The following is a 15,071-nucleotide window of genomic DNA, read 5'->3' as shown; positions in this document are numbered from 1 at the left end:
TACAGTAGCCAAAATAGGGAGACAATCTAAGTAAGTGTCCATTGACGGAAAATGTGATATATACATGATGGAATATTATTCAGCTATTAAAAAAGAAGGAAATCCTGCCACTTGTGACAGGGTGAATCTGGAAGACACTGTGGCAAGTGTAATAAACCAGGCAGAGAAAGACAAATACTGTAGGATCTCACTCATGTGTAGAATCCAAAAAAAAAGAGTCGAACTCATGGAAGCAGAGAGCAGAACGGTGGTTGCCAGGGTCTAGTGGGTGAGAGAAATGTGGAAATGTTGGTCAAAAATCTATGGTGCAGCATGGTGACTATAGTTAACAATATGGTAATGTATGCTTAGGGCTTCCCTGGTGGCTCAGATGGTAAAGAATCTGCCTGCAATGAGGGAGACCTGGGTTCCATCTCTGGGTCAGGAAGATCCCTGGAGGAGGGAATGGAAACCCACTCCAGTATTCTTGCCTGGAGAAATTCATGGACAGAGAAGCTTGGTGGGCTACAATCCATAGGGATGTAAAGGGTCAGACATGACTGAGCAGCTAACACTTTCACTAAATGTATGCATGAAATCTGCTGAGAGAGTAGACAAAGCATTCTCACCACCACCAAAAAAAAAACAACCCAGTGACACATGAAGTGATAGTTGTTTTCATTGACTTGATTGTGATGTGATAGTCATTTCACAATATATATGTGTATCAAACCATCACATTGTACACTTTAAGTGTGTATAATTTATTTGTCAATTATACCTCAATAAAGCTGGAAGGGGAAAAGAGAAAAGCCTTTTGTGGGTATTCTGGATGCAAAGTACCCATGGTCCAGAGGAGAAGTTTCGCAGAGAGCAGATGAGAGTTTGCCTGGGGTTGTGGGGGGTGAGGTGGCTGGCTTTCAAAGGGCACAGAAAAATTCTGGAGTTATTTGATTGAGCTGATGGTTCCAAAGACTTATGCTAAAACTCATCAAGTTGTATATTTAAATATATACAGTTCACACTACATGAATTATACCTCAATAAATCTAAAATATTTCAGAGGGATAAAGAAAAGACTTAGTCTTACAGAGAAAAAAACTTACAGAGCTCTTTCCAAATAAGATGCATCATCTACACTTGAGGTATTTGCCAGAAACTCTATCTTGACTTACTGTCAAAAGCCAGGTTGAAATGAATGGTATCTGAGAAGGTCACCCCACAAGAATACTAACCATCCATTTGCTCATGTTCTGATCAGCAAAAGGAAAACATATGAACCACATAAGCCTGGTACCTCATCAAAATGTTCTCACTTAACCACAGTTTCTTGTAATGTTCTCAATTATTTTTAATCAAGGCTTGATATAAGGAGCAATGTGAATATTTTTGTTTTGCAAAAAAAAAAAAAAAGGAACTAGGAATAAAGATGGAAATTTATGATAAGTTGAATTATAGTCCCTCAAAGATGTCCACTGGCTTACCTGGTGGCTCAGATGGTAAAAAAAAAAAAAAAAAAATCCACCTGTGACACAAGAGATGTGGGTTTGATCCCTAAATTGGGAAAGTCCCCTAGAGAAGGGAATGGCAACCCACTCCAGTATTCTTGGGTGGAGAATCCCATGGACAGAGGGGCCTGGCAGGTTGCAGTTCCATAGGGTCGCAAAGGGTCAGACAAAATTGAGCGACTAACAGTTTCACTTTCAAAGATATCCACATCATAAACTCTGGACCCTGTAAATATGTTACCTTACAGAGCAAAGGGGAATTGAGGTTGCAGGTGTCATTAAGAATGTTAATCAGCTGACCTTAAAATGGGGAGATTGTTTGGATTATCCAATAACCCAGTTACCCCGGGTAGGCCCAATGTAATCCCAAGAGCCCTTAAATGTGGAAGACAGGCAGAACAGAAGAGCCTGCCGGAGCTGTGACTGTGTAGAAAGGTACAGAATGATGCAGCCATTTCTGGCTTTGAAGACAGAAGAAGTGGCCGGGATCCAGGGAATGTGGGCTGACTCCAGAAGTCTGAGTTCTCCCCTAGGCCTGCCAGGAGGAACACAAACCTGAAAACCCCTTGATTTTAGCCAAGATCCCTTTCAGACTTCTGACCCCCAGCATTATGAAATAGTAAGCATCACTGACTCGATGGACATGAGTCTGAGTGAACTCCAGGAGTTGGTGATGGACAGGGAGGCCTGGTGTGCTGCGATTCATGGGGTCACGAAGAGTCGTACACGACTGAGCGACTGAACTGAGCTGAACTGAAGCTACTGCTTTCAGTCACGAAGATGGTGATACTCTATCAGAATAGCAATAGAGAACAGAGTGTGTCCAGTGAAGTAAAATAGCGCTGGTTTCATTTATTCACACATTCACTTAAATACTGAAAACTCTCCCTGGGCAAAGCATTGAGTTGGGTACCCTGTTGGGAACAAAGCAGGTACAGGTGGAAATGAAATCTATGGTGCCCATCAATGTAGGAACCAGACAATGGTCAGATACTGGAAAGAGAAAAGGAGAGGTACCACGCAGGATGAAGTGATGTGAGTGAAAGTCGCTCAGTCGCGTCCGACTCTTTGTGATCCCATGGAATGTAGCCTGCCAGGCTCCTCTGTCTATGGAATTCTCCAAGCCAGAATACTGGAATGGGTAGCCTTTTCCTTCTTCAGGGGATCTTCCCAACCCAGGGATCAAACCCAGGTTTCCCTCATTGCAGGCGGATTCTTAACCAGCTGAGCCACAAGGGAACCCACCACGCAGGCTTTGGTCGCGAACGCTGCAGGGCCTGCCCGACTCTTCCACCTACAAACTGCTATATCATGTGGCCCAGCCTTCAGTTAGGTTTGTTTTTTTTTCTTCCCCCATCACTTCTCTCCTATCTCAGAGAAATAGAAGGTCCTTCTACTCCCACCTGCATCTTAGGTTTCAGGCCCTTTCCTCCAGTTATAAACGTGCCGAGAGCATTTGAAAACCTCAGTCAAAGCTGGAAACTACAACCCGCCACAAGAGTGTGCACGCGAGGTGACTGCATTTTTTTTTTTTTTCCCTGCCAAACCAGAATTAGCCGGTATGGGAATGAACAAGCGTGGAGATTTGAAATTGCACGGATTGGAAGGAAGCTCAGGTTAGGTTCGGGCACCTCCAAACGCACCCCACCCCCCTTTTTTTAAAAGCCACATGGACTGAGGTCTCGATCTCCAAGCTCCCCAGGACGGAGCTGGCCGGGCAGCGAGAAGCAGAGGCGCCGGGAGCCCGCACCGCGCGCGGAGCCGGGCGGAGCGCCGAGCCGCGGGCTCAGGCAGCTTCGGGATGATCCGCGACATCGCCACAAATCTCTCCGCCCAACCGCTCCGGGGGCTCAGAGAAAGGCAGCGATTTCGGAGATCCGGGCCGGGAGCCGAGTGAGGCCGCCGCCCGGCGGGCTGTGGGCGGTGAGTATTCCGGGCCGCGCTGCGCCGCGGGCCCGAGGATGGAGAGACGCCGGGGGCATCTTGGACTGCGGTGGCCGCTGCTCCCCGAGACGCCCGGGAAGCGGCGGCGCGGGCCCCCGGGCCGGATCGGGGAAGGGGCTTCGGGGCGATCGAGGGCAGGGCTGCGCGGAGGCGCGGTGGTCCAGCCCAGGCCGCCCGCCTGGGGGCTCGGGAGCCGCGGGTGAGGTCACCTCGGGGCGGGCGGGCTAGCGCCGGGCCGGGGCGGAGCGTGGGGACGCGCGTCTCTCCCACCGTGTCTAGGGCCCCGCGCGCGTCGTCCAGGGCGCAGGGCTCCCCTCCTCACTCCCGCCCGGCCCCGGAGGCGCCCTTGGCCCCGCGCCCAGCCTCGCCCCCCGCATCCTCTCTCCACCCCTGTTAGGGACTCGAACTACAAATGATGGGGCGCGAGGAAGAGGGGGCGGGGAGACCCGGGTCAGAGGACTTTCGGGGTTGCTGGAGGACTCCTGGCGCAGGCTGCAGGGACTGCGATCGGCCCCGCTTCCCCGCGGAGCTGGCGGGCTCCCAGCGTGTGGGGAGACACGGGATGGAGCGGGGGTGAGGCAGTCTCGAGGTGCTGGGGAGGGGGGAGCACGGAGGGTCCCTCTCGAAGAGGGCGGCGATCGGGGGAGGCAGGCGGCGGGAAGGCCAGACCGCGGGGGTCCAGCCCCCGGCTTGAGATTCGGGTCCCTCAGTTGCGGTTCTGATCGAGGCCCCTCAGGAAGGGAAGGGGAGACAAAAATGAGGCGAGGGGCCGGGGCCGGGGGCGGCTTTGTCGGGACCGGACGCCGCTGAGGCCTCGGACGGCGTTTTAGGAGCTCAACTCTGCTTAACAATTAAGCCGTTTTCTTTCCACGGAAAAGCTGATCTAGGCTCATTAGCAAGGATGAGTGAGGGTTATTATTGGACATTGGAAAGGTTCCTTTTCGCTTTGCCTGTGATGTGTGTATGTGTATGAGACAGTCAGTCAGTCAGTCATTCACCATTCACTAGTGATGGTGGATAAAATAGGCTTTGGAATCCCTCAGACCCGGGTTCCAAATTTGGCTTACCACGCAGGTGGCGCCAGTTGTAAAGAACCCACCTGCCAATGCAGGTAGCCTTAAGAGAGGTCGGTTCGATCCCTGTGTTGGGAAGATCCCCGGAGGAGGGCATGGCAACCCATTCCAGTTTCCTTGCCTGGAGAATCCTATGGACAGAGGAATCTGGTGGGCTACCGTCCATAGGGTCGCAGAGTTGGACATGACTGAAGCAACTTAGCACGCGTGCACCTGGTAGTTTAGCCTCTCTAAGCTGCATGGCCCCCATTCTACAAGTAGCCTCGATTTCCTTATCTGTGAAATGGAACATTAGTATCAACTGGACAGAATCGTGGTGGAGAAGCCACCAAGCACAATCCCTGGCCATAGGAGGCACTCAGGTGTTCATTTCCCTCTAATTCAGCGTGAACCTGGCTAGGGCACCTGACAGTCTTTTCTACTGCGCTGTGGTCTCCGCACTAGCTCAGCTGTTCCAGGCTCTTCAGCCTGTTGACCTCAAGTGCACCCTCTAAAGGCTGGATATTTCCAGTGCACACCAGGTCTAGAGTGCAAATATTGATAAAGCCAAATTACAGAGAGGCCCCTACACACCTACATCTAATGACGAACCTGCTACCAGCATAGCTGTCCACCTCTGGGGAAGACTGTATTTTATATTTTATTTTGGAGCTTTCCCTTTCACTTCTCACTTATAATGAACTCCTTATATGCTAACATAATCGACCCTGATGCTGGGAAAGATTGAGGGCAGGAGTAGAAGGGGACAACAGAGGATGAGATGGTTAGATGGCATCACTGATTCAAGGGACATGAGTTTGAGCAAACTCTGGGAGATAGTGAAAGACAGGGAAGCCTGGCATGCTGCAGTCCATGGGATCACAGAGAGTTGGACCAAACAACAGCATCACAATAGTCAAATTAAAAATCGATGACTTGCTTATAAAACTTACTCCCCTAACAGTGGTGTGGAAAGTTTAATTTCCTTTTAATCTCTGAAACACTCCCGCAGGCTCTGAATTATTTTCATTTCTGCCTGTAACCAGGTAAATATGTAGCTGATTTCCATGTCATAGCCTGCATGTGTTACTTCATTTACCCCATGAATAGTTTCTCTTTCACTGGTAATGAGCTCACTTTAGGGAAGGATGGGAAGTTGACTATTGGTCCCTAATCTTCCCATCTCCTTCCTTCAGCTTTTTCAGTGCAAGGCCCTAATGTGACTGGCAGAGCTTCTATTGCAGGTGAGCCTAGAATGGCTTACATCTTATACTTCCCTTTCTATCATTAGGCAGACTGTCCTCTCATGGTGGGAGAAGAGAGTGTTGGGGAAGCACACACACAAGTCTACAGCCCAATGCAGACTAGTCTTCCCAAGGGAAACGGCTCTGAATTGCCACCAGTCTACTGGAGGCAAGAAGCTGAACCAGGAGATGTTTAAAAGATAGAGGGAACTTTACTTTCTTATAATAAAGTTTGTTATTCAGTCACTAAGTTGTGCCCAACTTTGCCACCCCATGGACTGCAGCACACCAGACTTCCCTGTCCTTCATCATCTCCTAGAACTTGCTCAAACTCATGTCCATTGAGTCAGTGATGCCATCTAACCATCTCATCCTCTGTCGCCCCCTTCTCCTCCTGCCCTCAATCTTTCCCAGCATCAAGGTCTTTGCTTCAGATGGCCAAAGTATTGGAGCTTCAGCATGAGTTCTTCCAATGAATATTCAAGGTTGATTTCCTTTAGGATTGACTGGTTGGATCTCCTTGATATATATTTAGAACTTTCCCCAAAAATTTAAGTAAAGAGAGAAATTACTTGAAAGACCATCATTCAAAGAATAATCTCCATCAACAGGTTTGTTTCACTCCAGTCTGTTTTTCCCCCACTATGGATAACATATTTTTAAAAACAACCAAAAAGGAGTTATTTCATGCACCCCATTTTGTGACCCCCCCCCAAGTATAATTCACACCTTAGTGTGACCTTTATATGTCTTCAAAGAGCCTGTGTAGTTTCATTTTTGATGGTGCACTGGCATTGCATAGCTATGGCATGAGTGACTGATTTAACACTTACTGTAATGTTGGATATTAGAGATATTTGTAAGGTCATTTTTTTTTTCTCTCATTCTTTCAAAATTTCACTATTAGAATTCAGTTAAACCTTGAAGGATGAGCAGAAGAGGAGCAGGAGATTTGAAGGAGAGAAGAGTGTTCCCGAAAGAAGAAAACATCATGCACAAAAACTTGCAAGGCTGTGCCAGGTTCAGGGAGCTGCAGGTGCTTCCACCAGCCTGGAAAGTAGAGGGCAAAGGTGAAGAGCAGGAGGAGGGAGCTGGCAGAGCGGCAGATAACGCAAGAGGAGAACCTGGGGGCAGACAGGGCAGTTTGAACTTGATCCTCAAGATAACCTGACAGGGTGGGGAAGTTACATGGTAAGATAGCATTTTATCGCTCCCAGCAGCCTGGGTAAACAAGAGGTGACGGGAAGAACCCAGCAGAGAGCAGCATCGTGGGCAGGAAGTGTAGTGGCTGAGAACTGCCCAGCTGTTTAAGAGATAGAATCATCTAAAAGATAAAAACAATGAGTGCGAAAGAAAGAGTCAAGATGTGTTCATTGCTCGGTGGTGTCCGACTCTCGCAACACCATGGACTGTAGCCTGCCAGGCTCTCTGTCTGTGGAATTTCCCAGGCAAGAGTACTGTAGTGGGTTGCCATTTCCTTCTCCAGGGCATCGAACCCGGGTTTCCTGCTTTGCAGGTAGACGCTTTACTGTCTCAGCCACCAGGGAAGCCCAATAGATAAAAATAATGATTAGGAGAGAAGGGAAGAGTCACGATGAGCCCCAGGATAGATCCTTTAAATTGCTCTTCCACTAGCATCCTTGATCTTTTAGTGCCTGTTTCTTCCCAACAAACTCTTAGTCTGGGGATTAGTGAACTTTACCTATAAAGTGTCAGAGAGTAAGCATTTTAAGTTCTGCAGGTCACATAGCCTTCAAAAAAGTAAAAACAATTCTTTGCTCAGGAGTGTACAGAGAGAGGCTGTGCAAACGGCACAGGGCGCCTCCCTAAAGGAGGTTGGGCTCTGGGTGCTTTGCCACAATCTGCTTCTGTCCTCTCGTCCATGGGCCAGTACTGCACAGAAAAGCCCCCCAGTTGGAGGTGTTCCTAGTGTATTTGGGACCGTTTTTTACATCACCTTCCTCCACTGCAACTAAAGGATTTTCAGTAATAATCACATGTCACGGTCAGTAATAATTGTTTTCTGATTTGCTCTTCTGTTTTAAAATAATTACCTGAAACAAAGAATGCATTTGCATTTTAAAGACATATTCAAACTGAGTAAAACATTTCTTGCATTGACTGCTTTCCAAACCCAAGTTTTTCACCCTGCGCTCTGGCACTCTGTTTCGCTCTTTTAAATTTTAAACAAAAATGAAGACTGCAGGTGGGCATGTGGAGGGCAAAAGTCAAGTAGCTGGCATCCTGCTCCTCATCCCCACCATCATGTGATGTCAGGGTCCATCTCGAAGGTCCTGCTAAAGGCAGTGATGTGCAACACTGCAGGCACTGCAGACTCAAACTGAGCTGAGCTGAGTGTCAGCAGTTCTAAATTCTTAGAAACTCTTACTGTCAAAACAGATATGTGCATACAGATGGTCAAAAGACACAGGAAAAGATGTTCAATGCAAATTAAAATTTCAGTGGTCAGAATAGCCACCGTCAAGAAGTCTACAAATAATAAATTCTGGGGAGGATGTGGAGAAAAAGGGAACCCTCCTACACTGTTGGTAGAAATGTAAATTTGTGCAGCCACTATAGAAAACAGTGTGGAGAGTCCTTTAAAATAGAGTTGCCATACGATCTAGTGGTTCCACTCATGGGCATGTATCTGGAGAAAACCATAATTCAAAAAGATACATGCACCCAAATTTTCACTGCAGCACTGTTGACCATCGCCAAAACATGGAAGTAGCCAAATGTCCATCAACAGAGGAATGGATAGAGAAGATGTGGTACATATATACAATAGAATAATATTCAGCCATTTTAAAAAAAAATGAAATAATGCCATTTGCAGTAACATGGGTGGATCTAGAGATCGTCATACTGAGTGAATTCTGTCAGATAGGAAAACACAAATATCATATGTATCACTCATGTGGAATCTCTAAAAAATGAAACAAATGAACTTATTCACAAAACAGAAACAGATTCACACTTAGAAAACAAACTTCCGGTTACCGAAGAGGAAAGGTCAGAGGGAGGGATAAATCAGGAGTTTGGGATTAACATATACACACTACTGTATATAAAATAGATAATCAATAAGGACCTATTGTATAACACAGGAAACTACATTCAATATTATATAATAACCTATAAAGGAAACTGAATTGCTGTGCTGTACTCCTGACATGCTATTGTAAATCAACTATACTTCAATAAAAAGATTTTTTAAAAAGAAAAAGACAGTAAGGAAAAAAAGCCAGATGTGTGCAGCTGGGGCCCTATATGTGTCAGTTCAGTTCAGTCGCTCAGTCCTGTCCGACTCTTTGTGACCTGATGGACTGCAGCATGCCAGGATTCCCTGTCCATCACCAACTCCCGGAGCTTGCTCAAACTCCTGTCCATTGAGTCAGTCATGCCGTCCAACATCTCATCCTCTGTCATCCCCTTCTCTTCCTGCCCTCAATCCTTCCCAGCATCTGGGTCTTTTCCTGTGAGCCAGTTCTTCTCATCAGGTGGCCAAAGCCAAAATATCACCATTAGTTCTCTGAAATAACTTCCATGTAGAACACAGTGTTTAGAAAATGATGCTGATGCGATGCTTACAGACATAATATGAAAACATCACTGTTTGAAACCTTGACCAACAACAGATTTTTTCAGGGAAGAGTGTTTTGTCTGTGACATCCAGAATTACTGGCACAACAGTGATGACAAAAAAGCAGACCAACTTCTAGTCGTTGGTTCTTGCTTTTTTTGTCCTCGTTGGTGGCTTCTGGGGCCGAGTGCCCCCTCCGCTCTGTCCGTGGGGCTTCACTGCCCCGTAGGGCTCAGCTGCCCAACAATCACTTCCACTTGTTGTAGACAGTGGTTTGTTTCATTATCCTGAACCCTGAGGCCCCAACATAGCCACCATCCTCCTCATTCTCAACCAGTGAGCTAGCTTCCCTGGACTTCACCAAAGAAATTACACTAACAAGCATAACTTTCCATCCCATGCTTACTGTCTTATCTCTATCTATCTGCTGCTTCCTCCAGTCTTAGAGGATTGGTCACCCTTCTTGATCAAGACTAACCCTGTCCCATGACCTTTGGGGTTAATCATTCTCTGTCTCTCTGGGCTTCCCAAGTGGCTCAGTGGGTAAAGAATTTGCTTGCAGTGTAGAAGTCACAAAAGACTTGGGTTTGATTCTTGGGTTGGGAAGATCCCCTCGGGGAAGGGCATGGCAGTCCACTCCAGTATTCTTTCCTGGAGAATCCATGGACAGAGGAGCCTGGCAGACTACAGTCCATGGGGTCACAGAGAGTCAGACACGACTGAAGTGACTTAGCACGCATGCATCTATGTCTGTCTCTGTCTTTATCTCTATCTCTATTTTTTTTTCTTTATTCTCAGGTCCTATGCACATACTTCAATCTCATCCTACAAGATAAAACCAGAGACCTTCCCTGACCTGGTATCATCTCCCCTCTAGCTCCATCCAACCTCCATCCTCTTGATCGAACAACTTGAGAGATGGGTGTATACAAAGCACATATGCCATCTTATCTCATCCTTGTGCAAATGCAGCTGCCAACTGTTCATTTTGTAAAGATAAACTCTAAGATCCTTTTTTGACACATAAAGGCCTTCAAGATCTAGCCCTGGCTTTCTGGTAACCTGAACATCACTGTAGTATCCAAATTTCTTTAGTCCGATTTCCTGTTGTCTTAGCAGTTTTCTAGCTTCCCAGGTAAATGCTCAGAATAGGGGTGGACAGAAGGGATAAAAGTAAGTCTTGTATGTCAGATATAGCATCATCATTATTAGAAAACTCTATCTCCCATTGTCAGATAACAAATTAGCTTCTTCTTTACCAGTCTCCCGAGTTGGGTTTGTATGAGTCAGTCCCCCTGAGGCCAACCCCCTGTAGCTGTACTGAACAAATTGAACACTTGGACCCACAAAACTATGAACAATAACCTCTGCCAGGAGCCTGCACAGGACCGAGCTACCCTGCCTAAGGCCAGGAGCCTTCCTTCTCTGACATCTGTGTTATCTGTCAGTTTCCATCTCAGTAAGGGACACAAGGCTTGGGCTTTGGAATCAGGAATCGCTGGGTTCAATTCCCAGGTTCCTGTCTAGCCATACTATCTACTGGCCTTGAGAACTTGGGAAAAGTGCTTAACTTCTCTGAGTCGATTTTCATTTCTTTGAAATAACCATCATAGTATTTGTATACAGGATGACTGCAAAGATGAAACAGGTTTCATAAAAGCACTTGGTCTTGTGAAAAGCAAGATGTGTTCCCAAATCTACATAATGACGAAGACTAAAGATCCAGTGTGACAGTGGGCTGACTTTGGTTTTGATGGGGAGGTAGTGCTGTCCAAAGAAGAAGGAGATATTTTTTGTTCTAATGTTCCATGAAATTATTTGTCCTTATGTATTTCAGAACATCTTGGAAAATGTATACAAGTCATGAAGACATTGGGTATGATTTCGAAGATGACCCCAAAGATAAGAAGACACTTAAACCCCACCCAGACATTGACGGCGGCTGGGCCTGGGTGATGGTCTTGTCCTCTTTCTTTGTGCACATCCTCATCATGGGCTCCCAGATGGCCCTGGGAGTCCTCAACGTGGAGTGGCTTGAAGAATTCCATCAGAGCCGTGGCCTGACGGCATGGGTCAGCTCCCTCAGCATGGGTGTCACTTTGATTGTGGGTATGTTCACGTGTGACCTGTTGTCAATTATAACTATACTATGACAGTCCCTCGCTGTAAGTCATGCTTTATCTCGTTGAAGTACCAGAGATGAGATGTTGGTGGAGGTTACTCTTGTTTTTATTGTGGTCAGATATACCTAACATGAAATTTAACCTTTTAACCATTTTTAGGTATACAGTTCAGTACCATTGAGTACATTCATCACCACCGTCCATCTCCAGAACTTTTCTCATCCTCCTAAACTGAAATCCTACCGATTAAGCCATAACTCCCCATTGCCACCTCTCCTCTCAGCCCCCTGTCTCTGACCACTACCATTCTGTTTAAAGTCTCTATGAATTTGTTTACTCTAAGTACTTTGAATAAGTAGAATCAGACAATATTTGTTCTTTTGTGTGATACTCCTATTTGAGTACTGTAAACATTTTGAGCATTTAAAAAAATGATCATTAAAATGTTTGCCTCTGTTTTCTTAACTATTGTAAACCATTACCTACCATTACAAATCTGTTTTTAAACACTTATCAATATTTTTAAAAGATAAAAAAACTTAGAGAAAACACAGTAAAAGTAAATAGCCATCCTATTTCAGAGCCCTGGTGTTTTAAATTTGAAATATTGATCCCATGTGGTTGAAAAATCTATTAAGCTGTTTTTAGAAAGGTTATTGATACAGCAAACAGGAAGGAATAATAATATATTCTTGTATTTTGTTGTTTAAGCTAACCACCCAGAAATCTATGAAAGCAATTCTTATCTAATTGGAGACAGTAAACCAGAAAGCTGAAAAAAAGTGTAAGTGGTTAGTCACTCAGTCGTGTCTGACTCTTTGCAAGCTCATGGATTGTAGCCCGCCAGGCTCCTCTGGCCATGGGATTCTCCAGGCAAGAATACTGGAGAATACTGCCCTGCCCTCCTCCAGGGAAAACATAAATGGCCTCAGATATCTTCCTGGTTTTGTGAAAGGATGTGTATGACAGGCATATTTGTGTTTGACGAGAGTCTGTGCCTTGTCAGTGTTTTCCACACTGGTAATTAATTGCTTGAATTCAATTCAGAGATTTGTGGATCTTGGCTGGTATTCAGCCAGTTTCTTTTTGGATAATACCAGTGACATTAGTAACAGTGGCAGTGCTAATGACAGAAAACAAGGACAGAGTGTTACTTCCCAAGATGTGTGCAGGGGGTATGTGTTTATCACAGGGACTGGTTACTGATGTAGTTTTAAAATTAAATAAGGGCACCATTACGTGTGTGAGTGAATTGCTGATAAATCATTTTTGCCTGTAACTGTAATGAACTGACTCCTTCAACCCTGCTGTGGCCTTGTTCACATCAGGACTGTTGTATCATATGAGAAGTGCAAGGAGGTTAATCTTAGTGCAGGGAATTTGCTAGTTTTATGTTGGATATGGGCTTCCCTAGTGGCTCAGATGGCAAAGAATCTGCCTGCAATGAAGGAGACCCTGGTGTGATCCCTGGGTTGGGAAGATCCCCTGGAAGAGGGCATGGCAACCCACTCCAGTATTCTTGCCTGGAGAATTCCATGGGCAGAGGAGCCTGGTGAACTACAGTCCAGGGGGTTGCAAAAAGTCAGACATGACTGAGCGATATAATTTTACCTTTTCAATGAGTAAGTAAAGGAAAACTAGTCTTCTGAAATACTTAAATCCATTTTCTTACCTTTTTTAAAATAAACATTTAGAGGGTAGAACAAAATACTTTCAGATTTAAACTAGGAAGTGTGTGTGTACAACAAAAAAGAAAATTCAGCCAAAGGCCAGGATATTAGTCCCAATATTTTCCAAGCCATCCAGTAAGATTGTCTTTGGTATTATTTCATGTTTCACAAGTTCCATAGGCATAAACAATGGAAATCAGTCCTAAAGTTATTGGATGTGGTTCTTGGGCTTCCCTCACAGCTCAGTTGGTAAAGAATCTGCCTGTAATGAGGAGACCCTGGTTCAATTCCTGGGTCAGGAAGATCCCCTGGAGAAGGGATACGCTATCCACTCCAGTATTCTTGGGCTTCTCTTGTGGCTCAGCTCATAAAGAATCTGTCCGCAATGCTGGAGATCCGGGTCCGATCCCTGGGTTGGAAAGATCCCCTGGAGAAGGGATACACTACCCACTTCAGTATTCTGGCCTGGAGAGTTCCATGGACTGTGTAGCCCGTGGGGTCACAAAGAGTCGGACACAACTAAGCTACTTTCACTTTCACTTTCCTGAAGATGATCCCCCAAATCAGAACACCTAACTCAACAGTGGTGATGAAATGTGATTGTCACCTTTAATTGGGAGGTAACTGTGGATTCTGAATTCTGAGAGTCTCTGAATTCCAGACAGTGGAGCTTCCGACAGTAGAATAACCTTTCTTCAGGAAAGGTACCTGCCAGATAAACATCTTTTATCTTGTGCTCAGAAATTATAGCACAGCAACACTCATAGTTATATAAATGAAAGGTCTTTTATTCTGTCTATCATGACCCTAAATTGCCATTCATTATCTAAGGTGCCTGATACAGGTGGCAGCAGATATGTTGGGTGCTTTTCCAAGGCAGAAGCCAGCAAAAACAGCTCTCCTTTATTTAGCACTTATTACACACCAAGTGTGGGCTCCCCAGGTGCTAGTGGTAAAGAACATGCCTGTCAATGCAGGAAGTGTAAGAGAGGTGGGTTCAATCCCTGGATTGGCAAGCTCCCCTGGAGAAGGGTATGGCAACCCACTCCAGTATACTTGCCTGGAAAATTCCATGGACAGAGGAGTCTGGTGGGCCCACAGTGTTGTAAAGAGTAGGACACGACTGAAGCTACTTAGCATACATGAACTCATGCACATGCCAAGTGCATATGATGTACATGATCTCATTTGATTCTCTGGCAAGCCTGGGGGCCAGACCATCATCTTCATCTCACAGAGGAGATCATGCAACACTCAGAGACGTTACGTTACTGAAGTTAACTTGTAACCGGTAAGTGAGGGACAGGCTTCAAATGTGGTCCACTGGACTCCAAAATGGTGCCCACTCTACCACCCTGCCTGCCATGACATTGAATGAGAACCAAAAATATATTTGAAGTGAATAAGTATAAATTGTTTTCTCTTTCTCATTCTTGTAAGGACGTTGAGTTACCGCTTTTAAATTTAAAAATTCCATGAACTACGCACAGAGTTGAAAGCACTCTCTCGGGCAGTGACTCGCCCGTGGGAAACTAAATTCATTCTTTTTTTGTTCGGCTTCGTCGAGTATTAGTTGCAGCACTTGAGGCCTTCCTTGTGTCATGTGAGGTCTTTCATCTCAGCGCACAGACTCTCTAGTTGTAGCGCACAAGCTCAGTATTTGCATGGGCTTCATTGCCCCACGGCATGTGAGATCTTAGTTCCCTGACCAGGGACTGAAACCACGTCCCCTGCATTGCAAGGCTAATTCTTTAACTGCTGGATCACCAGGAAGTCCCAGCTTAGTAAGTGTTTAGCCTGAGATAGTCCCACCTGAACATAGGGTTTCATAACTGCATAAAGTAATCATGATCAAAAAATGGACATCTTTTTTATTTTTTTTTTGGCGACACTGCACAACCTAAGGGATCTTACTGCAATGAGAGTGCTGAGTCCTAACCACTGACTGCCAAGGAATTCCCTAAG

General features: G+C 45.6%; 1 protein-coding gene across 6 annotated transcripts in view; it reads left to right on the top strand.

The window, feature by feature from the left end:
• Positions 1 to 3,319: 3,319 nt before the first annotated feature.
• SLC16A14 (solute carrier family 16 member 14) overlaps positions 3,320 to 15,071 on the top strand; it is a 38,924-nt gene continuing 27,172 nt past the window's right edge. For 3 of the 6 annotated variants that reach the window (XM_005202981.5, XM_005202982.5, XM_005202980.5), the window contains exons 1-2: positions 3,723 to 4,004; positions 11,151 to 11,422. In XM_005202981.5, coding sequence (XP_005203038.3) covers positions 3,844 to 4,004; positions 11,151 to 11,422 — 433 coding nt within the window. In that variant the 5' untranslated portion in view covers positions 3,723 to 3,843. Of the gene's footprint in view, positions 3,411 to 3,722; positions 4,005 to 4,030; positions 6,339 to 11,150; positions 11,423 to 15,071 lie in introns of those variants that run through there. The other 3 variants (XM_024976653.2, XM_024976659.2, NM_001192187.1) reach the window with 3 other exon arrangements.

The sequence above is a fragment of the Bos taurus genome, chromosome 2 (assembly GCF_002263795.3).
Source record: "Bos taurus isolate L1 Dominette 01449 registration number 42190680 breed Hereford chromosome 2, ARS-UCD2.0, whole genome shotgun sequence".
In the NCBI taxonomy this organism is placed as follows: domain Eukaryota; kingdom Metazoa; phylum Chordata; class Mammalia; order Artiodactyla; family Bovidae; genus Bos; species Bos taurus.
The sequence above is the reverse complement of the archived record's forward strand: the minus strand, read 5'-3'. Positions and strand labels throughout refer to the sequence as shown.